Source organism: Ammospiza caudacuta, chromosome Z (genome assembly GCF_027887145.1).
Source record: "Ammospiza caudacuta isolate bAmmCau1 chromosome Z, bAmmCau1.pri, whole genome shotgun sequence".
In the NCBI taxonomy this organism is placed as follows: Eukaryota; Metazoa; Chordata; class Aves; order Passeriformes; family Passerellidae; genus Ammospiza; species Ammospiza caudacuta.
Genome location: NC_080632.1, coordinates 1428272 through 1451812, shown reverse-complemented (window position 1 = coordinate 1451812; position 23541 = coordinate 1428272). Strand labels below are relative to the sequence as shown.

General features: G+C 40.5%; 1 protein-coding gene across 1 annotated transcript in view; it reads right to left on the bottom strand.

Moving 5' to 3' along the window:
• ATG10 (autophagy related 10) overlaps positions 1-23541 on the bottom strand; it is a 59755-nt gene that overhangs the window by 11988 nt on the left and 24226 nt on the right. The window contains exons 4-5 of the mRNA XM_058824067.1: positions 10130-10256; positions 3642-3739 (exon numbers count right to left, since the gene is read on the bottom strand). Of these exons, the coding sequence (XP_058680050.1) occupies positions 3642-3739; positions 10130-10256 (225 nt within the window). The remainder of the gene's footprint in view (positions 1-3641; positions 3740-10129; positions 10257-23541) is intronic.

Genomic DNA, 23541 nt, shown 5'->3' with positions numbered 1-23541 from the left:
TTTCATCATAGTCTTAAAAACATATCTGTCAGAGTGTTGTCTCTCCCCCTGCTGAAGTCCTTCTGCTTTGTCTGCACTTTTATAAATATCCATCAGGGCAAAAAAATTGCAAAGAATCAGTAGTGCCTTCACCCATTTTTTTTCCAATCCCTTATTCCACTATAATTAAATTTCAGAAGATGCTTGAGAAATCAGTGGGCCTCATTTTACATCCTAGTAGGTGACTGTATCCATCAATCCAGCACTCTGTGGAAAAAATACCTGGATGTGAAGGCTACACCAGTGTCCTGGATCTTGATGGAGGCACTTCCAAACAGGTGTGGAGCCCTCAGCCACAGCAGGGTGAAAATTCTTGCCCTGACAATGCCTATCCCACATCCATCCTAACAATAAAAGCTTTTCAGTCTTGCACTTCCAACTCCACAGAGAACACCCAATCAGGGCCACACAGCCAGAGGTTGTGGCTATAACCAGAGTCTCCCTCTGCTGCTTCACATCTCCCACCCACCTTCTGAGATTTCCAAAATGATATAAGGTCCAGTGCAGCCTCTACAAATTAACTCAGTATTAGTTATCTGTTGTGGTTTTTTTTAATTCCTGGTTCTTACCCCACACACTACTATGTGACAAAGTATGATCACCTTCATATTGGGGAAGATTTGTCCCCGTTTGTCTCATTTCTGTTTTCCACTTTCTGTTCTTTTTTTTTTTTTTTTTAACTTCTTTCCTGTTCTTGTGAAATTTTATTCTCTCAATTCGCCTCACCATTTAGCATTTGACCATGGCACTTTTGGGCTGCTGCCTTCTTAACTGGCCCATTACACCTGCTATTTATTTTCTTCATTACACACAGAGGGCCCAATAAGTTTGAGCTGTTTAGACAGTACTACTATGTATTTGTGTATGCTATCTTATAAATAACTAACATAAATACTATACATCATACATATAATATATGTTTATATGGTATTTAAATTACTAGTAGACATAAATAACACTAAAAAGCACCCACGAAGTTACAAGTAAACAATTTAGGAGATGGGGCTGCGGTATCTGTAATTCCACTTCTGAATCCTCCTAAAAAGAAGCTGAAAATCACAGTTGGCAACATTTCTGGAAGGCAACAGTAATCCATAAATACTCCTTAATTTTCCTGTCATTGCAGAATTAAGCCACTTCCAGCTCACACACATCTTACCAGGTGTGCTAAATTGATGTCATTATAAGTCATCAGGAAATACCCACAGAGACCTGTAGCAACATTTGGAAGTTTTGTTAAACAGCTGTGTGTTCTAATTGATTTGTATTATTTAAAACAGCTAAAGCAAGTTATCGCCGGATGTAGAGAAGGGATGACTGAAGACCCCAGGGAGATTTAACTCACAAGAAAGCCAATCACAGGAACTTCATCTGAGCATTTTAAGATTATTACTAGAGGAAGTGCAATTAAATCATCACCATTTATCAATTATCATTATAAAATACTATGCAACCGTATCATGTTAATTTATTTATGAGAAGGTAACTAGTTGACTTCTGCTTTTTGCAGTAATCTAGTCAGAAAAAATATTTCAGGATGCTTTCTCTGGAAATGAGCATAGCTTTCCACCATTATCAAAAGTAACTACAAAAGTCCAAATATTACCTAAAATCTGCACATGTCAAATATCTCCACTCTTTGCAGCTTGTCTCAGTTCCTGAGATGTATTTCATTATGGATGTATTCTGTCACAGGGAGTATACACCAAAATGTAGTTGTATCAGAAATGTGCACAGGTCTGACACCCTCATTTCATAAAATATATGGGGGAAAAAAGTCCCAAAAAGTCAGTAAGCCTTTCTTTTCCTGGCCTGCCACAGTGCACATCAGCTAGCTCTAGTTAAAAGTTAAGTAACATACATGTTACCCTTGGCAAACTCAATTTTTCTTCCCAGTGGTGGAGTGCTTGTAGCATCTAAAATTTGTATCTCTTTTGGATTAAAATCCTAAACCATTTTTTATTCTGCTACTCATGTGCACTGAGTGCTCAAGCCTGATTTGATGAGTTTGCCCAGTGACTTGCATTATAGGATCTGTGTCCCTGCAGGCAAAGCCTAACCCACATAACAAAATGGGTCAGCAGAAAAGCAGCAAGGCAAGACAAAACTGTATTTCAGTTCAGAACCCTGATTCATTTGACAGAGAAAAGCAGGTTTTTTTCTTCTAGACCTGACTCTTGCTTTGATCTGAGGCTTGCAGGCTAGTTTTCATTATCTTCCATAATCTCCTTATTTCACAGAAAGTCACATTTTGCAGCTGTTATCTCCGCTAATTTCTCCAAAATGTTCCTCCTGTGTTTGTCAGTGCACTCACAGCTGACTGTACCACCTCTGGAGAGTGTCCCAGAACCAGACTCATCACTCCATACATTCTGCCACCCAAAACTCGTGTTTCTGCAGGAATTTGTGTGTAAGTATCCCTCACACACCTCCAGTTATTAGATGCAGGACAGTTTTTACTTTACTGTCCCTTAAGAAGCAAAAATAATCCCCGTGTGAGAGTGACCTGAATTTCCTTTTGGCTTCCACAACTCTGATTTCACACATCCCAAACATCCCATTTATGCTTTATTCTCAGTAGTGCTGCATTATTACATTAAGTTATTAAAACCCAGTTTCCTCATCTTCATTCACAGACAAACCAGGTAATTAATGCTTCATGTGAAAAGTGTGTAGTATAGGAAGCTGCCAGCTCACAACTGGAATTCACACATGCACAGCAATCACCAGAACACCCATGGCTTGGTAGCTTCTCAGGAAGCTGCTATAAGATAAATAATAGTATGTGGCTGCAAAAAACAAGAATTCTGCTTGTGTTCCCATGGCTGAGCATCATCTACAAAGAGGCATCCTGTAATTAAACTGTGTTATTTGAGTTAAGGGAGCACCTGTAGGACGTGGTGGATGTCACATCTTTGTCATGCTGCTGTGGCAGGAGACCTGAGTGCCTGGAAACAGCTGAAATAAAAAAATCAAGCAAGGGAAGGGGAGGGAGAAAAGACACATTAGTATCTTGGTCCAATGGGGAAAAAACTCACAGCTGGAGAGTCTCAATTCTTTGTCAGGTTTGTTCATGAAACCTGGAGCAAAGGGAAGACCTCAGAACAACCAGCTCAGCTCTGAGCTATTAGACAGCACCAGCTTATTTTAGGATAGGAAACCAATTTTCTCTTGTTCAATCCTGAAGACTGCAAGTCTATTTAAAACTGAAAATTACACACGGTCTTTTTTGGTAATTTGATTACCAGACAATCCGAGAAATGTTACACTGATATGTTTTATTTACATAAACAAGTCTGCTTTTGTATTTACCCAAATTCACAATTACTCAGAAACTGCCTGAATTTTTGAGGACTGGCTTTGCAGAAGTATTTTAAATGTGAGATACCGTCAAAGCAAGCCTTAAATGGTGAATACTTATATATCCTTCAAAATCCAGGACTGAAACTATTGCTGGTAAATGGTTCAGCACGACATGATACAGACATATCCTTTTTTTTTTTTTTTTTTTTTTCCCTTCTATGCAAGGGAGGATTAAGACCACTGAGGATCAAGGCATATATTTCATTCCCCCACTTCATGAAGGACCAGAGGATTCTCACCTGCTGTGTAATAGTGTCCCAGGGCCCCTCCTGCAGACGAGCCTGATAGGATGCATGAACACTCCCCCATATTTCATCCAGAGTTAAAGGCCTTCCATCTGGAGGAACAAACAACCACCTTTAGCCAAAGCTCTTGTGCATGCTGTGTCTTTAATACAAGAACAGCAAAATTAAAACTGAAATCTGTTCAAATCCTGGCTGAACGTGCACATAGAACCACCCTAAATTCCCTGTTTGGTTTTCTTCTCTGTCACCTGAGAGTAACAACTCACTGTGCTGACTGTAAGGTGTGAAGTGTAACTGGCTTTGTAAAACAAAGCTTTGGTAAGGTGGATTTAAAACCACAAAATAACATAATGAAGAATCATCTACTGTCAATATATGCAACTCATAGTGAGAGAGTGAAGAAAATCTAAGGAACAAAATTCTGCAGATAAAATTTTTGTGTGTCCACAATGTTTTCTTGAGTTGCATTTATATAGCTTTACGTCATCAGGTTTTTAGCTGTGATGCTAGAATTATGCCAAGATATTAGTGTCAAGCACTTAGAAAATAAGCATGTCTATTTTAATGAATATTTGTTTATGGCAAACAGAGTATTTGATAGACTTTCAATAAGTAGCTTTATCTTGGCATTTGTCAGGTGTCAGAAACCATCATCCTCAGATAATCAGTTGTATTCTACTGACATTTGCATGTTTGTAAAATGAAAAAGATTTATTCACACAATTAATATTTGAATGCCATGTTTAGACACAAGTTCAAACCAGCTGCCTACAGCCTCTGTTTTATTTTCTGCACATATATATAAAAAAACCCAGGAAGTCCCGAAGCACCATATAGTAGAATCACATGGCAAATGAAGTCTCTAAGGGGGTAACAGCATATTAATCAGCTTTTCCACACTATTTTCATGAAGGTAAGACTTGTTAGACCATCACATCCACTGCCTTGTGATGACAGACACCAGAGTTGTCCTGGGGACAGTCTAACATTCACAAAGAAATTTGCTACAACAGCATAAATTTATTTCAGAAGGGTGTATTTACACTCAGATCACCTGTGTGCAGGTGATATGAAATGCCATGCATATCTGCAATTTTGTTCTCAGCAGAGAAAGCCCAAGTGTAAAATCTGCAATAACACATGTTCTAGTGCAACACCTGATTTGCCACTCTAGACATGCTCTGTACACCTTTCTCTGAGAATTTTTACAATAATGCTGAGCAGATGCACGTACACATGCAACGGATTACTCTGACTCTGTTAGTCCCATTTTTATAAATTATCAGAATTTACTGAAATATTAACAATTTTATAGGTAAAAACAAGTTTTGTCTTTACCACATGGCAAATTCATTCTATTCACAAGCTCCCGGCCGTGCTCTAAACACACATCTGTATTCTTTGGGCTCTCTTACCCCCTTCTTCCCCCTTCTCACATGTTTTGCAGCCCTGTTACACATTCTTACAACCACAGAGACCTCAAACATCCAGCTGGTCTGACAGAGCAGGCAGTAATTGTTGCTGCTGGCAACAAGGGCCACTGTGGCACCTGCTGAGCCAAGCAGCCTCTTGCCTTCCCTGTGCCTCTTTTCTTCCCTGGGATGGAGCTGAGCTGGGAAGTTCAACCAGAACCTGAAGGAAACAGCAGCACCAAGCCAAGAGAAGGGGCAGGAGAAGAAGGTGAAAGCTCCAGATTCACACACCCATGCATTTATTTAGTCACCATCCAGCCGCAAGGACACAGCTTGCTGCGTGTCCCAAGGCTTACCCCAAGTTCAGCTGGGATAGTTTTATTATTTACACTGTTTAGGCTACAACAAAGTTTTCTGAGACAAGCATCTTGACTGCCCAGCTGGGGTTAACTCAATCACATCCTCACAAATAAGAAATAGTTAAAGGCAGAATACTGAGTGCCCTCTCACAGCAGCAAGGTGAGGCTGTCAGACCACACAGGAGCTGCATTCTCAGCTGGATGTTAATTTCTGCAAAGAGCAGAAATTCTTTAGGCAGACAGAATTCCATATTTATTTTCAGAGAAAATTTTCAGGCCTCCCAAGTCACTGTATTCTATTTTCTTCATGTGTAGTGAGGGCTTTTAGTAATTTCAGAGATTCCCAATTAAAAGCTTTTAACAATTTCTAAGATTTTCAGTTAAAGGTTATTTTAGGCTTTGGGTGAAATGGTGCACAAATTGTTGAGGCTTCATTCTGATGTATTTTATAAAGAAACAATATTAAAAACCACTACCAAATGAGGAAAAAAAACTCCTACAGCTGAAGAGAATATATGATCACAGAAATTATTCAATTTCAGTTATGTCCAAAGCCACAATAAAACCAGTTCTTACAGGATATAGTCTTTAGAGCAGCTGTGTTTCTGAGAAAGGACACGGTGGTTACATGTTTTTGAGCTCAGGAAGTAAATCTGTATTCTGGAAAGCACTTCAGTCAGGCTCAATGTGGTTGTGAATACAGAAAGTCATGCCTTCAGGGTTGGAGGAAGTTGCCCTATCTCAGAAGCTCCCTCTCTCTAACCACTGATTAGCATGGTTTTTATTGGCAGGGATTTAGCTGCCACTGAGCTGACAGAGTGTTTTGAGCAGGTCAGCCTGAAAACCTCATTCCTTTTCTCTTCTCTAGAGGAGTGAGGGTGCAGTCCTTGTTGACTCCCATTAGTCCTGCTCTTTCTTTTCAGTGTTTAGCCAGCTTTCCTGCTGCTTCCTCTGCCTTTGCAGGAAAAGGAGAACTGTGAGACAAGCCATTATTTTCCCTACACACAAGGGGTGATTCCTGCCTGTGCTCACCTGTGCTGCTGATACCTCACTGTGGGCTTTTTAATGTATGGCAAGAGGGTTCTGAATGCCTGGCTTCAGACGGGGATGGTTCAGGAAAAGACTGAAGCTCCTTGACATCTTAAAGAGTAGGAAAAGAGGAAAATACTCTGCTGATTAAAGAAAGCTTACTGGACCTAGCTCAGCCCATCTGGCTGATGCCAGCATTGAAGGGGAAGGATAATTGCCTACACCATCTGTCTCCAAGAGGGCTAATTGCTGACATCAGATATCAGCAGGGGTTCATGCATTTCTTCAACTACCTATTTGGTAGTCTCAGAAGCCAGGGGAAGAAAGAGGGGCTCCGTTTCTGGATGGTATGGCAGGCACACGGCTGATTTGGGAGAAATTAGCCTCTGCCATGAGCTCCTGACACTTGACTGTGACTTCAGCAGGTGTGAAATTAGGAATAAATACCACGTGGCAAGTATCATGAGGCAGTGAAAAATGTTTCTTATGTATATACACACTGCCTAAAAATATCTTCTTGTACCCTATAATGTTCCCAAACACCTTTCCAGACAGTCTCATCATGCTTAATCACTATTTTCAACTGAAGTATTTGTCCTTGCACAGAACAACATCTTCCCTGTAAATCCATCCCCTGAGATTATAAGAAAGTTTAGATGTCTCTCAAAATGTTTTATTTGTGTTGCAATCAAAATTTCAAACCTTACCTTGCACCACCTTACGTAGCAAACTTTATTTCACAAACAACAAAAAAAGGTCAAAAGACGAGTTAAAAGAAAATAAGTTATTTAATCCAATTTAGACAGCAAGGGCAAGGATATAATGCAACTTTTTTTCCCTTCTGCAGAAGAAGTGATCTGTAATGCCTGAACATCAGTTCTAGCGGAGAGGAGTAAGAACTGGATGTCTTCATTGGAACAAGCTCCTGAGGATGCCAACCAAGCTGGAGATCACAGGAAAATCCCCCCAGCAACTCCACGGGGAGCCTTTTTCCTAGGAGGGGCTGAGAGACCAGGTAAATGGAAGCTGCACTCACATGCAGCAGGAGAAAGGCAGGATTTCATTGATTCCAGCATTCTAGAGAAGTTTGTAAAGCGTCTGCTGGAACGCAGATTTGGACAGGCTGGCATCAGCTGCTGTTACACAAAGGGAGGAGGTGAATGCTGCAAAAGCCTCAGCCAGGCTGAACAGAGCAATCATTGTCTCCCAGGTGTGATGGGCATTGCAGACACTGCCAAGGAGGAAGCAGAGCTCTGAATTCCAGCTCTGTGCCCTGTGCTGGGGAAGGCAAGACAGGGCAGGGCTGTGGAACCACTGGAAGGATTACAGAAGCCAGCTCTAATTAGCACGGGGATCAGTATGGGCAGGATCCCAAGAGAACCAGGAGCAGCTCACAGGAGACTTGTGAGGAACCCTTCCTCTTACTGAGCCTACAAACAATGGTAGGAATTCAGACTGGGAAATTGACGTGAGTCTTGGGGAGATTGTTCCTTGATTAGCGCTGGTGAGCAATGCAGTGAGCATTGCTGATTGTCTGACAAACGAAGTGAGGAGCCCATCACATGGACTATTAGCTCAAGAGAAAAAAAACTCAGGGCATTTCCCAGAGTTTTCCTCACAGCAGGTTTGGGACAAGACAAAGGATACTCTGCTCAGGTATCTCAAGTGATTGTGTGCCAGCTGTACATTTCCAAAAATCCCACTTTGGGACCTTCAGACAGCACAGCACAGGCAGACCAACAATGTGCAGGGAAGACAGAATCCTTCATTTTCAAAAGTAAGCTGCCCATAATTAAAATCAGAGAATACCAGCTGGTAACACTGTAGGAAACACACTTACTGCCAGCATTTAGTATCCTACTGCCTTCAAGAGTCAGATATTGTTACAATTTAAAAGAGAATGCAAAATGCTGAAGAGAACCCAGGTGACCTTCGGAAGCATCTAAAAAAAGCCCTTGTTTTCCATTGTGAAAGGTTCCCAAGAAGTGTTTTAAAGGATAATTGTACTTGTAGGAGCAATTACAGTTCTATACTGCAAGGGGAGCTGTTGGCACATAATACCATGACTGTGCGTTAGATCATCCACTGGCTCCTGTAATATCCACTTCCAGCTATAAGGAGTCATGTTTCAACACCTCCGATTCCCTGGTGCTGACAAGCTAAACAACTTGTTTTGTCTCTGTGAGCTCTTCTCTGGTGATTAACTGCTTATGGTGAATACTAATTACATGGAAGTACAGTACAGTAGAGATACTGTCCTACTTCCTCTACCTGCACCATCTCCGTCCTCTTCTGTAGAGACACTGCACTATAAATTCAGCAAAAATCAAGCAGATGACATTTTTCAGGACCACAAATAGGCTAACCCGTCTCTCACAGCAAAACTACCTTCATCTTCCTGTCTGCACAATAAGTTCAAAGGCAAAAGCACTGCACGTTTGTAAATGCCTGTAATAATGCTGGAAATAAATTTGCAATAGGATGTGTGCAAAGGGGTTTTGGTGGTGGTAAAGGCAGAGCAATGTCCCCAGTTCCCGATGTCCCACTCTGAAAATTTACCCCAAATTATCCATTCCTGAAACTGCACCTCAGACTAAAATCTTTCCACCAGGGAGCCGAAGAGAATCTGTTCTTCAATTTTGAATCTGAAGTGCTTTTCGAAATGCTAACACTGCAAAATTAGAAACCATTAAACAATATAAGGCAGAGGGTGATTAAATCTACCAAACACATTCAAAGCAGCTTAAAGCTACTTTTTAATTAAAAAGGAAAAGATATCACTGGCAACATTCAGACATCTTTATCTAGATAAAGTTAAGATATTATTCAAAACACAGAAGATGCTGATCACAGAATCATTTAGGTTGGAAAAGAGCTCTAAAATGGTCGAGTCCAAGGCTTAACCCAACACAGCCATGCTCATCACTCAACATTGTCCCCAGGTGCCACAAGCTGGTCCTGCTGGCCACACCACCTGCAGGCACAAGCCAGGTGCCCCTGGAGCACAGGTACACAGGCTTGGGGCACAGAGCACAGCCAGGGCTGCAGCGTGATCACTCTGTGCCTGCTGATTAAAGAAGTGACACCAACAGTGGCCTCCCTGGGAGGCTGAGTGTCTCTCCCTCCTGCCCTGACAGGATGGGGGCTGAAATCACAGTGGCTACAGCCACAGAGCTGTGGGTAGCAAGATAAACATACCAGGGAGGGGACAGGATCAGACTGTTTCAAGTGCCAGCTTCAATACAAAACAATAAGTCAATACCTTATTGGTATTATTTTATTTTCCCCTAAGCAGCAAATTTAAACAGAAAACAGCATACATTTTAAAAGACACATTTAGACCCCAGCCTTGTGGCTCAAGCACTGTGGTTATGTCCACTGATTGCCCAGCCCAGTTTAAACCTGCAGCACTAAGTTTTTGTAGTCATTTCAAGAAAAGAACAAGAAAAATGACCGGCAGTTTCAGTCAACCACAGGCAAGATGCCAGGAGCCAAAGATCAGCCTCCCTCGGGCTGAGATGATATCATCTCCTCCACGGTCCTGGAGCTCTGAGTCCAGAGCACTGAAAAACCCTCTGGTGAGCAGCCTCACCTCTTGGTTTCTTATTACATCTCTTCCTCAACTTAAGACAAGGCTCCCAACACCAGTGCACGCAGCACGTGGGGTGTGTGCTGGCCTTACCCAAGAAGCAGGCTCTGAAATACAGCACAGGCACCTGGTAGCTGCTGGAGTAGAGGACGTGGTACTCGTAGCGAACCACTTCTTCTGTGCCGCACACGCCGGCGGCCTGGCACTCATCCGAGGGCTCCTGCAACGACACACGAGGCCACAGCAGCACGTCAGCCCCTGCTGCTGTGCCCGGGGAAATTGTCATGGGCTCAGTAAATGCGCGCAACAGAAATAACGGCGGCCGCCGCTTCCACTGCGCTGCTCGTGAAAACCCACAAGGGAATTTTTCAACGCCAGCAAGAAAATCAGAGAGGTCTGAAACCTACAGACATCTTACACACTCCCTTCCACAAACTCTCTGCAAGCCATTCCAGAATTGAGATCATTCTAAGCTGCTCTCTCTAAAATCTTCACGGCACAGGAACTGGCACAATAAGGGGACTACAGCTGTACCTGTCCTCATTACATTCAGTATAGTCCATTTTAGAAGTGTATCCTTAAATAATCCGGTTTTGCTTGCCAAAAGACAAATCAAATGTATCCACCAAAAATCCTCTGATCTACTTTCTTTAAAGGCTTTTTGCCATGAGTTGCTTTTACTAATAATATAAAATGTATCATATAATGTAATTATATTAATAACATAAAATGTAATAATAAAACTGAGAACGTTTTTTTTTCCCCTGTTAGTGTATATTCCAGCTGTAAAGTACTAAAGTTTATGGTAGATTTGAAACAAATCAAAATAGATGAAACTAATTGCATTGAGATATACCACAGCTGCAGCACGAATTTCACAACATTTCAAATTAATATTCCAACAGTGCTAAGCACACAGTTGTTTGGACTTTTCTAAAAGCTGTCATAACTCAATGTCTCTGAAAATGTAACCATTAAATTAATAATGCCATTAAGATTAAACATAAGAACAAACTTTCCAAGAAGACATTCTGGGTGTGGACTTGTTCAGTGCTCAAACCCCCAAATTTACATGCATGAACTAAGCAACAATAATGCCCCACAGGCTGGGTGTGCATTTCATGACTTGGCTATTGCCAAGCAACCCTGAATATTGGCTAATGGTATCTGTCCAAGCAAAACAGAAAAAGACTGAGCAGAAAAGAAGAAGAATGATCAGCATCCTCTGATCATTATGCTCATACAACACACCAGAAATTTAAAGATATTTTGCATTTTTATCCCACATCCTTTATCCAGTCAGCAATGGATGAATTGATATATGAAAAAAATATAAAAACTGATAAACTTTAACAGTAACGACACTCAAGATACTTTCAGGCTTTTTTCCTGATGTAACTTTCCCCAGATTTCATGTATCGGGCACCCAGATGCTGCTGAGGCAGAGGCACAAGTCCACAAGTGAAAGCCCAGATCTTGGGGAGCTGCACACCAAGGAACTGCCCAAACATTTCTGGACACAAAGCGAGAAGATCACAGATGGCCACGGAGCAGAGGTTCCCTGGTAAATCCCAGATGCCTGCAGGGAAACGGCTGATTTTGCTTATGGGGAAACAAGTGCCTAAAGCACTAAATGGGAATGTTTGAAAACATGCTCTTCTGGGTTAACCGAGTTTTAAAAACTGTATGTGAAGAAGTCAACCTGCCAGAAGGACAGCGTTGATTGCTGTTCCTGATGCCACAGGCCAGACAAAGACAGGTATGACATTCCCAGTTCCCACATTCATGACTGACAGACCAAGAAGGGATGTTCTTTCCCACCTCACGCAAGTCATACTCAGTGGTTATATGTAAAACACAGCTTAAAAAAAAAATTGTTCTCTATATAACACTGACCCTTCTTTAAAATTGATTAATGCTTCAGTAAGAATAGCAAAAGAGACCATCAGCAGCCTGTGGGAAAAGGAAACAAAAAAACCAAACCCAGGTACAGTCAGGGTGGGGAAGAGAAGGAGTCTGAGCCTACATGGTGCTTCTCAGGCATTAATGTTTCATCAGATACCACGGCCTTGCCTCCTGCTTAGTCACCAGCTTACCCTGCCCTAAAAGATACTTCTGGAAATGGCAACCCTACCTGTTCCTGTGTTAAATACCACTGTTCTACAAAAAAGACTGTCTGCATACACTGCATTCTGTATATAATGGTAAAATGATTAATTTGTGACTATTTTAGATCTGCACACAAAAGCAAATAGCTGAATCCTTCTCAGGGCTACTCTAATCCCCCTTCCTCTCAGGAAACAGCAATTTCACGTTTTCCGATTTGAAAAGACACATCACTGATGTGCAATCGTGCTCTTTACAGTCTCTGCAAGTACAGCCCACAGTATTTTTGCAGGCAAAGTACATTTTGTAGCCTGCAAGTTTCGATGGTATCTCTGTAGCTGATGAGATGAACTTTGCTGATGAGATGAATAAAACGAGTACAGTCATTTTAGGTGATCTTAGAAACAGCTAAAAATCTACAAATGGGTCACTAGAACCAAGGAGCCTCAGTTTTATATCAGCCCACAAGACCTCATTTTCACTCTTTAACCAGCTACTGATAAAGCCATAAATACAAAACACAGGTGTAACTTATTTTTAAAAAGCAAAGCTGACACTTTATTTTTAAATATATCATGACAGCCTATTTTAACTCTTTCTCTGAATAATTGTTCTCATTTTTTTCCTATTTATATTGTTGTTCTGACTCTTTTTGAGCTGATGCTGAATTGTAGTTGCTGCACTGGACAACACTGAAATCAAATTTAAATTTGGATGGTTTTGTAACTGCTGCAAAACATTCACATGTACAGACACCACAAAACAAAAGAAAAAACAAACATCAGCCTTAAAAAATGTCATATACAACACTAACAAAAAAAGGCATTGTAACCAAACTGCAAAAATTATTAAAAATTATTTGAAATTAAAAATTATATGAAGAAACTTGTTTCTCAATTTTTTTGTTTCTGATTTTGAAATTTACTTGCATGCCTGCCATGCTTCAAGTTAAAACTGTGAATCCAGGACTGACTGGCTGTTTTCTAAATAAACTGGGAAGCTGTCATCAGGAAGCATCTGCTCCTTTATTGCTCTCAGGTAAAATCACTCCTGTGCTATCATAATGGACTATTGAGCAGATGTTTAAAAGCAATGTATGTATTAGAAAGAAGATAAGCAGCAAGTATCTAATTAATTACATTAGTTCCATCATAAATGAATTACCACTGATTTTAATTGATATAAAATTGTCCTCAACCTTTAAGTATCCCCAAAACAAATTAAATTGATTTGTTCCTTTTAAAATGCTAAATTATTTAAATCAATAGGTAACAAACATTGTCAGGTGTCATTCTGAAGGCAAAATAACATATTTGTACTATTTCTATTCCTCCTGATGAGGTAGGCAAGTTTAAAACCTGGGGTAACAAGTTAATTCGACAGCAGGAGAGAGTTAATTGTGGTTTTGGGTAGTTTAGGGCAGCAGGGCAGCAGGGAGGTGTGGGTTAAGGTGCCTTTGGAGGGAGACCATGAAGGAAAGGCAAGGCAGACAGGTTAAGTGGAAAGGTGACAGAATCACCTAAAAAAATGGATTTCCCTCCTGACACCAAACATTTTCCTATCTCCACCTCACCTTCAGAGGCCCACTGAGCCAGACCTTCTTGCTCAGGCCTGAATTCCCTTAGAAATTACGAAGCAGGCCCCCTTTTGGGGGAAAAGATAGGAGAAGTGGCACAAATAAACATTTCTCCTGGACGTCCAGACACTGTTGCCTTTTCCCAGTTCCCACATTCCACATCTCCTTTCTTGCTGCCGTGGCCTCTGATTGCTCCTGCCTTGTCCAGGCTCCAGGGAGATGCTCCTGCAGGAACACAGCAGGACTGGGAAGAGGTGACACAGGCACAGGTACTGGTAATGCTGCTTTGAGAGTGAGGAGGGGAAAAAGGAGATGCAACCCAGATTAATAGGCAAATTTGCCTTCATTGCTTGGAATGCATTCAGATCTAATTTAATTTCAGCCTCTAAAGTAGAAAGTATATCATTCTTCCTCTCTCTTCAGGGGTGCAGAGCCACCACCGAAACACAACAACTTTCAGGAGCAGCTCTTTCAACACTCCTCCCCTGGCAAGCAGGGGGATTTGAACAAGGAAACTGAACGGGAGGACAGTGTTCATCAGAGAGAACTAAAGCAGGCTGATGAGCAGGGCGTGGCCACGTGGTGAGATGTTATCTCTGTTCTCCTCCCGCCTGTTCTCCCAAGCATCCAAACTTCCAGATCCAGTTCTTGCTGCTGCCCCTGCAGGTCCAGTCTCTGCAGGACATTTTCCTACAGGTTTTGGTCCCTCCTGTGCAGGATTCTAAACTCAAACGAGACCTCCAGACCTTGTGGTGCCTTTGCCACCACTAGTCACTGGCCATGCAGTGTGGGGTCACAGTGGTCAGCAAGGTGACCCTGCCTGGGGAGGGGACACTGAGTGCATTTACTTACTGTCACTGTTTTTCATCCCTACTAAATGCTCACACCGTGCTCAAATTCACAGGCTCTAATCAAAAGTAGCCCACTCTACCACAGCCTGTAAAAATGCAGGTATCTCCCTGAAGAATTTCAGTGTAATGTGGATGTTGTACAAAACCCTTTACTACCAGCTGCACCATTTTTATTACCATTGATAAACTGCTCTCTTAAGTGAAGGGCACATGGGGAATCCAACCACCTCCAGGTGCTTTCTATTGCTGACATCACTAGTGACAGATGAGGAAAACACAAGGAAAGCAGAAGTGGTCTGAAGCATAACGAAGTTATCTTATGGATTTATCTTCCGTGTGCAGCTAGAAAATCCTCCCCACTGTCTAAGACTTCTTACAATTTAGTCATCCAAGTGAAGAACCTGGTTAAATACTCAATAACAGAGAAAGAAAGTGGCTCTTAAATCATTTGGTGATGCCTAAAATACTGTGTGCAAGGAGCCTTCTTTTGCAAGACACAGCTGCCCTGAAAAGCCACTATGTCACCAGTAGAGTCAAGGTAAACAGGTAGTGGATCCCTGAAATACATCATTTTCCAAAGGGAAATCTTTTGACTGAACTCAGCACCCTGGCCATGACATCCAGTCATTTTCAAAGTAACTTTTTCCCACAAAAATTCCCCCCCCTCAACCCCACCCCAACCCCAAGCCTTCTGTTATTCACGGAATACCAAAATACCAAAACCAAGACTTCCATCCCAAAAAGATATGGCACATAACACTGCAGTAGTTCCTCATGCATGAACAATCATTTCTAACAGCTGGAAATTAGATTTGTCTTTTGATTGCTTCAAAAGCACTATCACAAGTGAAAGGAAAGCCTTTTCAAGCAAAAGAAGCAACGGACCGTGAAAACTGAACAGTTGTGAATTTTGTCTTCATATAAAGGTGGGGAGCTGTTACAAAATCACTCCTCATTCTTCCTGTCATATATAAAATGTAGAATTTGGTGGCTTTTCTCCTCCCACAGAAGAAACATTTTCTCTTGTTTTCATGTAGAGAGTACAAGGCTGGAACAGAGGCATGGTGCGTTCGGAAACCTCTTCTGGTGGGAATGACAAGAAATCTGAGAAATGAGACAAAGAAATCCAAGGAGACAGAGGGACACAGCTTATCTGCTGAGGGAAGATGGACCAACCCAAACTAACTACAACTCCTGAAGGGCAGCTCTCCCTGAAGCTATGAACACACCTTACAGGGGATCAGAACAGCCCCACCTGGAACCACCTCCACTGGCCCCCACCAATGTTCTATGCCAGTGTTATTCCTCAGGCTGAGGAATTCACAGCAGTCTTCTTTCCATGGAACTATGGTGGGATAAGGAGCAGTGAGTGGGAGATGGTGGTGCCTGTCCCCTCTCATCTTTGCCACCTGCCTCCCAGGAACAATCACAGCATCCCAGGATCACTGGGCGTGGAAAATCCATCTCAGACACTGAGTCCCAGCTGTGTCCCATCCCCACCCTGTCCCCAGCCCAGGGCTCCGAGTGCCACCTCCAGGTGCCACCTGCAGGGCTGGGCACTCCAAGCCCCCCCGGGCAGTGCCAAGGCAGCTCCCGAGCCCCCTTTCCATGGGGAAATTCCTGCGGTGCCCACCCTGAGCTGCCCTGGCCCAGCCTGAGGCTGTTCCCTCTGCTCCTGTCCCTGTTCCCTAGGCAGGAGCTGTGCAGAGCCACAAGGTCCCCCCTGAGCCTCCTTTTGAAGGATTTTCCCATCATTTTTGTCATTATCTTCCATTTGCACAAATTGGAGTAAGCTGCTGCTCTGAGGTTAAGTACTATTCCACAAGATTATTGCTTCTTCGGAACTGAAGTGCTTCCAGGACGGGGCTCTGTGCTTTACAACAGGCAAAAAAAGGGGGAAAAATGCTACACTAGAAGACAACAGTAGCAGTTCAGCTGTATTTTAGGTCAGCTTTATTTTTTTAGAACAAGGATTATTATTTCTGCTTTGTGAATCACAGCAGCAACCCAGTTTTGGCCACGCTTAATTCAACAGGGAGACTGACAGCAAATGCCTACAAACCTTTACTTTTTAGAAGACAAACTCAAATCCTCATTAATTTCTCAGATGGGAAACTGTATGAAAACGATGCCAAGACTGACAGACAGTGTTTAACAGTAATTCTGGTGAAAAAGTTACAGACAGAAATGCTCAAATTATCACAAAATCTGGCGCTGTAAAAACAAGGCATTTGAAATTAAGGGTTGCAATTAGAAATGGCTGCACTGTGCCCACCCAGGACTCTCAAAGGGAGCAGCTCTGACACCAGGACAGTGACTTACTGCTAGAAATAAAACAATTGGATGCTGACCACTTGAAAAAGGAAATGGCATCTGATTAAGTTAATATCTGACAAAATGATACATCTTGAAAGTTACTTCAGATGCTAACCTAAGCTTGGCCATAGACTCTATTAGATAAGCACAACCATTAGAAACAATAATCATAAACAATGTGGCTTAATTAGAACTGGCTTATTTGGATGTGAGAGATCCAATCCTATTACCTACATGTTAGGGCTAAAGCACATGTGTTATTCTCTTTAAGAAAACAGAAAATAATAAATTATAATGATCTATTTCACATTTAAAATAGCGTGAATTCAAAAATTTTAGCTATCACTAAAAATAATTACAAAATTACTAAAAATAGTTGTGAAGTTACTCCTAAAATCTCCGAAAGAAAACCTGAATTTGTTCCTACACTTAGACAAAAAATGACAGCACTTTAAGATCCAGTGATTGTATTTGGAAACATCCAAGTATAATAACTACATTTTTTAACAGAAGAGGGGCAGACCTTACCAAGTTAAGTATGTTCAGCTTTTGCTCACTCTTAAAACCTATTTATTGTATTCATAAATGATACAATAAGGATGCATTTAACTTCAACTCTGTAATCACTGCTACAAAGAAAATACAAAACTCTGAACTCAGACTGGAGCAGGTCAAAAGCCCTAAAGTTCATTTTCAAACACAATATTCTGTAAGAATATTCTAAATAGTAACAAACACAAAGTTATCAAATGTCACTGATCACAAACACACCAAATGTATATACTGGAGACATTCACAGTGGCTTCTGGAGATACTTCCTTTATTAATCTGATCTCAAAGGAAAACTGCCATGGAGTCTTACATGGTCTTTTCAATTTCCAGAAATGTGGTACATAATAAGTCTTGATGCAAACTTAACCACTTTGAATTTGCTTTACACTTCTTTAAAGCCAAGTAGAAAATCTGCATGAATTATTGACAATGTTTTTGTCTGGAATGACACTGACTCTTCCAACAGTCTCCATTCAAACTGTGTTTTATTTGACAAGAAAGCCCAGTACAGAATTAAGAATACCCAAATATTTCCACTGCTGTATGTGGTGGGAAACAGGGGGTGGACAGCACCCACAAGCACAATGACCAGACAACACCACTGTGGCAGAAAGGTCAAAAACACCAAGAAATGGTACATAACTGCACTTGGCCAAGCTCATGGATTCTTACCAAATAAATCAGCATAATGGCTGAATTGTTAAATAAATTAATCTCATTTCAAGGAATTTTTCTTGTAGTTGAATCGCTCAGAACTAGGTGGAAGGACCTCAAGAAACTGTTCTGTATACAACTGTTCAATAAACATATCAAATTTTCCCTTCAAACTTCATAAATAACCTACATAAAATACTTCAAGCAATTAGCAAGTTGTTCCAAAAAACGTTCAAACTCATTATCCCACAGGATGGGAAACAAGAAGCAAGGAAAGAGCCACTAATTGTACACATGTGCAGAGAAGGAACCAGAATGTGGCTCTGACTGTTGGGACATTTTATCTGCTCTCATTTCCCTCAAAAGCTGCTCTATAATTTATTCCTTCCATTTGATTAAGGTATCTCAGGGATTATTCCATATATTTATCCCTATTTGCAACTAACTGAAATCATAGCTAAGACAATGAAGTACAGACTTGGTTAAATTCCTCTTGCTTCTCCAAATTGAGATATTCCAAGTGTCCTGAAGGCATTCAATTCCAAAACAGGAAGCCAGAGAGGAGAGCACTCAGTAATTCTAATCATGTGCAGATCTCTTGGAAAGTATTTTCCTAAACATTTGCTGCAAGAACCTTTAATTGTACTGCATGCTGCTGCCTGTACCCCAAACAGGGTCCCACAGCAAGATATTTACTACTTAAATTGCCTCTGGTAATGTAAAGGAATCAACTGGAGACAACGAGGACCATGCATCCCTAAATATTAAACTTCAGCCAAGTGCAAAACCAGGGGAATTTGGGGAAGAAAAAGCAATTAAAAATATGTTGATATATTTTTAGCATCCCATACAATGGCTTAATTCATAAAGCACAGGCTACAAATGGTAGTGTTGCACTAAAATCAAAGACAAGTTAATTGATTTTTTTTCTAACTTCAGTTTATAGGTTTCTGCATCTCAACTGCAATCCCTGAATGAATACTTTTAGAAAAAAGGCTTGGTGTCCATATGATATTTCAAACAGTACTGCTGGAGTCCCTACTCCATCATGTTTCAGGTAACAGAGGAGTTTCTGACTTAGCTGAGACTGGAAGTAACACATCAGTGGATCAGGAATTAATGACTGCAGAAACCAGCTACCAGGGTCTTTCATAAACTGAATTCCAGGGGACTCCACCCAATTTACAGAAAAAAGGCTAATGAGGCCTTTTTATATCAATTTGCTTGTTTTTGTAAACGTCTACACACCCATGCACAGCGTGAGTGCAGGTATGTGGAACTCTTCTTTACAGCAGACTTTTTTCCCAGAGGAAAGAAGCTCTGGATTTTGCCTTTGGATTTTGTAGAATTATGGAACCATTTAGGCTGGCAAAGACCTCTAAAACCATCGAGTCCAAATACTGATAGGCATTCACACAAAACTGACCTCTCTCAATAAAAAGCCACCATGGGCACTCATATTTACAGGATCCTGGTACAATTAAGAGCTTTGAAGCAGGAAAGTGCAAGACACTGCCTGTTACCTAAACAGAATAAAAGCACAGATAAAGAAATAGCAAAATATAAATTAAAAAAAGTTTAAAAAAACACATTTAAAAAACCAAACAAAAAAAAAAAAAAAAACCCACAAAAACAAACTGCAGGAAATTATGTTTCTAGTGGTTTTGGATGCAATGTTGGTATTATTTCTTCACCTAAATTTCCTGAATTAACAAACAAAAATATTTTAATGTGGATTACCAAAGTTCTAAGATGATTATAGGATAGCTGCTTACATAAAATAAATCCGACTCAAAGATCACAATTACAGACAAGTAAAAATACATGAAGATAGGTGCATACATGATATTAAGTTTATCTGACTGCTGGGTCTTCCTCAATCTCTCCAAAACAACCAACTGCAAGACACCAAGTCAGGTGGGAATCTCATCTGCCATCAGACTGGCAGAGATTATTGAAATTTTAATGTCTTGAATGGAAAATCAAGAGCATGCTCTGCTTTCTAGGATCAGACAGGAATTTTACAAGTTCAAGAAGAGGCAGTCAGGATTTTGTAACAGATCTTTGTATGGTGGAGAGGGAAATATGTTCTGGCGTGTCATGGTGACCACAGAACCACAGAACAGGCATTTCATGGGTCCTCCTGAAGTCAGCATCTGTTCAGAAACTGCCCATGATAAGCTTTCTAAATCTATTTTAGATTTTTTAAAATATTTGAGAAATAAGGGAGATCATGAGTCAAAGCAGAAAAAATTAAATGGGAAAGGACTAGAATTTGAAAGAGGCTTAAATTTATTTAAATCAGAGATATAAAAACTTCCTAAAATTTTCACCCTGAACTACTGAAAACAATATATATAGGTATATACCTATATATAGGTAACACTGCAGATCTGAGTGAATAACCACCTCACAAACGATACCAAGAGTATGAAAAGAAAACCCCTACAGAGAAGAAAAAAGAGGTATGGCAAGCAAAAAAACCCTACTTCTTGAAGCTTAACTTTAAAGAAGAAAGTAAGAACTGCCAAAATTCAAGTGGTACTTACAAATGGCAAAAGGGATTAGAACAATTTCTGAAGGAAAGAACAATTCATCATACAGAGCTATGTAGAAAATGGATTAAAACTTAACATTGGTTTGTCAAAGAAAGAGCAAGCCAAAGGAACCTGATACCTTCCCCTGATAAGATAACTGAATTAGTGGACAAGGAAATGCAGGAGATTCAATCTGGCTGGATGCAGTAAAATATTTGATATCAGGCCAAATGGGAAGCAGTTCTTTAAAGTGCAGAAGATGGGGATTATGTTCAAAATGTAGTACACAAGAAAGTGGGAAAAGGGAGAGAATAACATGAAAAGCTAAAGAGAGAATTATTGACCAGGAGACAGTTGACTAACAAAGCACCTCCACAGCTGGGCTGTAAAGTAATCTTAGTTACAATATTCCTCCACAGCCCACGCACAAAAGCAGGAGATTGTTGACAAATTCTGCTGATGATACAAAGCTGGGCAGCACAGTCGATAGAGCAGGAGATGGAAACCGTGGCAGGAAATGGAGTTTATAACACCAGCCCCGCCACGCTGAGCTTGCCCACGAGCTGATCTCAGCCCTGCTCTCCCCTGTCACACCACTGTTGACAGGGCCAACAAATCACAAGACGAATGCCCCTCATTCCCTGCTGCCACCCGGGATCCCACACACTCTGCACAGCGCTCATTGCCTCGGCCGTGATTTACACCCAGAGCACAGAACCAGAAATGCTGAGATTCGCCCAAACGCCGCCGTTTCCACCCCGCGACAAACCCCGGGATTTTAACATTTGTCTTTTTCTTTAATCAATACAGAAGTTAAACATGAGCACTTTTCACAGGACAAAAACCTTCTGGTCTGAGATGGTAAATATTAAAATAGAAAATGTCAGAATTTCCAAATTAAAGTGTGCCACACAAATGTGAACTGGCTCGCTCGGAATCAGCTGGACATTCAGTTTGATAATCCTGGTAGTGTGCATTAGGGCATTAGTGGGAAAAGATTTTAAAAATACAGTTCTGCTGGGCAATGCAGCAGATTATTAAACTTGCTAAAAAAAGAACTTTCAGAAAAGTTTAAAACCTTGTCACATTTTCATCTGATCCTAGATGAACTAATTCATTTGTCTAACCAGAAAATGAAGTTCCTGAAAAAAATATGAGTTTGTAGAAAATTGATTTTCTACACAAAAATTCTCTTGACACCTTCACCTGTAGTCCAGTATCTACACAGCACTTAGCAAAAGAAAAATGAATGTTCATTAAAACTGCAGTCATAACTCTGAAAAAAGAGAAAAATAATGCCACTTCACAGTCACAGAAAATCCATGTAACATTAAGCCAGACAGAAATTTAACCCCAGTTTTCTTGTTTTCATTATCAACCAATTTTAGGATGGCAGAGGAATGCAGACCACTACACTGATTATACACAGTTCTGATGTGACCAAAGTTTGTTCTAACTTTCAAGGATAGTTGACCATCTGTATCACAAATATCAAACAGCTCAGTCCTGAGGTTTTTTGTCCTCAAAAACAGTCTTTAGTGATATGACTTTTAAGCTGCACCATGTTTGCTTATCTTGTAGCTCCACCCTTACAAGAAGTTAGGCAAAATTTTCAGTAATAAACCCAAGAAGACACAGACACAACAGGAAAGGCAAAGTCTTAAATAGATTTTTTTTTGCTGTTTAACACAGGGATAGCTGAAAGGAAAGTAAACGTTAATTCAGGGTAAAGTTCTTGCCTTAATGGTTTCATTGAATATTTTAAGAAGGTTTTCCAATACAAAGTGACAATACAGAGCTCACTGAATATTCTACATCAAGATTACTTTTATGAAGTTATTTCATTCTGTTTGCTTCTACCCCCTACAAGCAAGAGCTACTCAGTGAAAACAGAGACAAAATAGTGAAAAGCTTTGATCAAATGTACATTTCAAAATCACAACAGAACAGGGAGTATAATTTAGTTATCCTGATCCCTACTGCCAAAATGCTGAGTATTTCCAAACATTACAAAAACCCCTACACAAAAAAAACCCCCACCCCTAATTTGTGACTTCACAGCTCACTATTTCAGTAAAATAACTTCAAAATTAATTCTGTTTAGGAACATCAGCAACTTTTAAAACAAGTGATGGCAGTAAGGTACTCAACAAATATTTTAGGTATCTTTGCTTTCAAATCCAAACATTCCAAAATTTAAATCAGATATTGATGGGTAATCATTCAGTAGTAAAATACCTATATATTTTAAAAGTCCTTTTAGTTTAATTTTACAATTGAAAATGGTAAAAAACATGCTGGATGCTCCACCACAGGGGAGGAGTACCTCTAATTACAGGACAACATCACCGTGCCTCAGACAGCCTTGGAACACACCCCGGCACCTTCACAGCTTTACCAGCTGTAAAAACTGTGCTTTGAAACAATCTAACAAATCACTTTTTGAAGAATAACAACTCTCTGTGCTAAACATTTATTTAAAAACAAAATCACTGCCAATAGTTCTGTGAACTATTAGACATATTTTCAAAGCATGGAGACCCTCACATCAGAAAGAATTCCATTTCCAGCAACCTTGACAAACAGAATGAAATTATACCCACATTAGCAAACACCAAAATTTATTCATTTCCTCAGGTGGTATAAAACTTTTAGAGATACAACCCAGGAAAACACTGTAACTGTGTCTGTAGAATTAATAATATTACCATGCCAGTAAGTAACTTCCAGTGCAAACACAGGTCTCTAGAAAAGCAACAGTAAATGCAAAATTTGTTTTTATCTTTAACTTGAAAATGTAATTTCAACACTAGGAGGGTTAATACTTTTGAAAATTTGAAAAAAGCATTAATCACAGAAACAGGTGCCAAAAGCATACTTAGAACACATCTGAACATACTCTTTTCCCACATT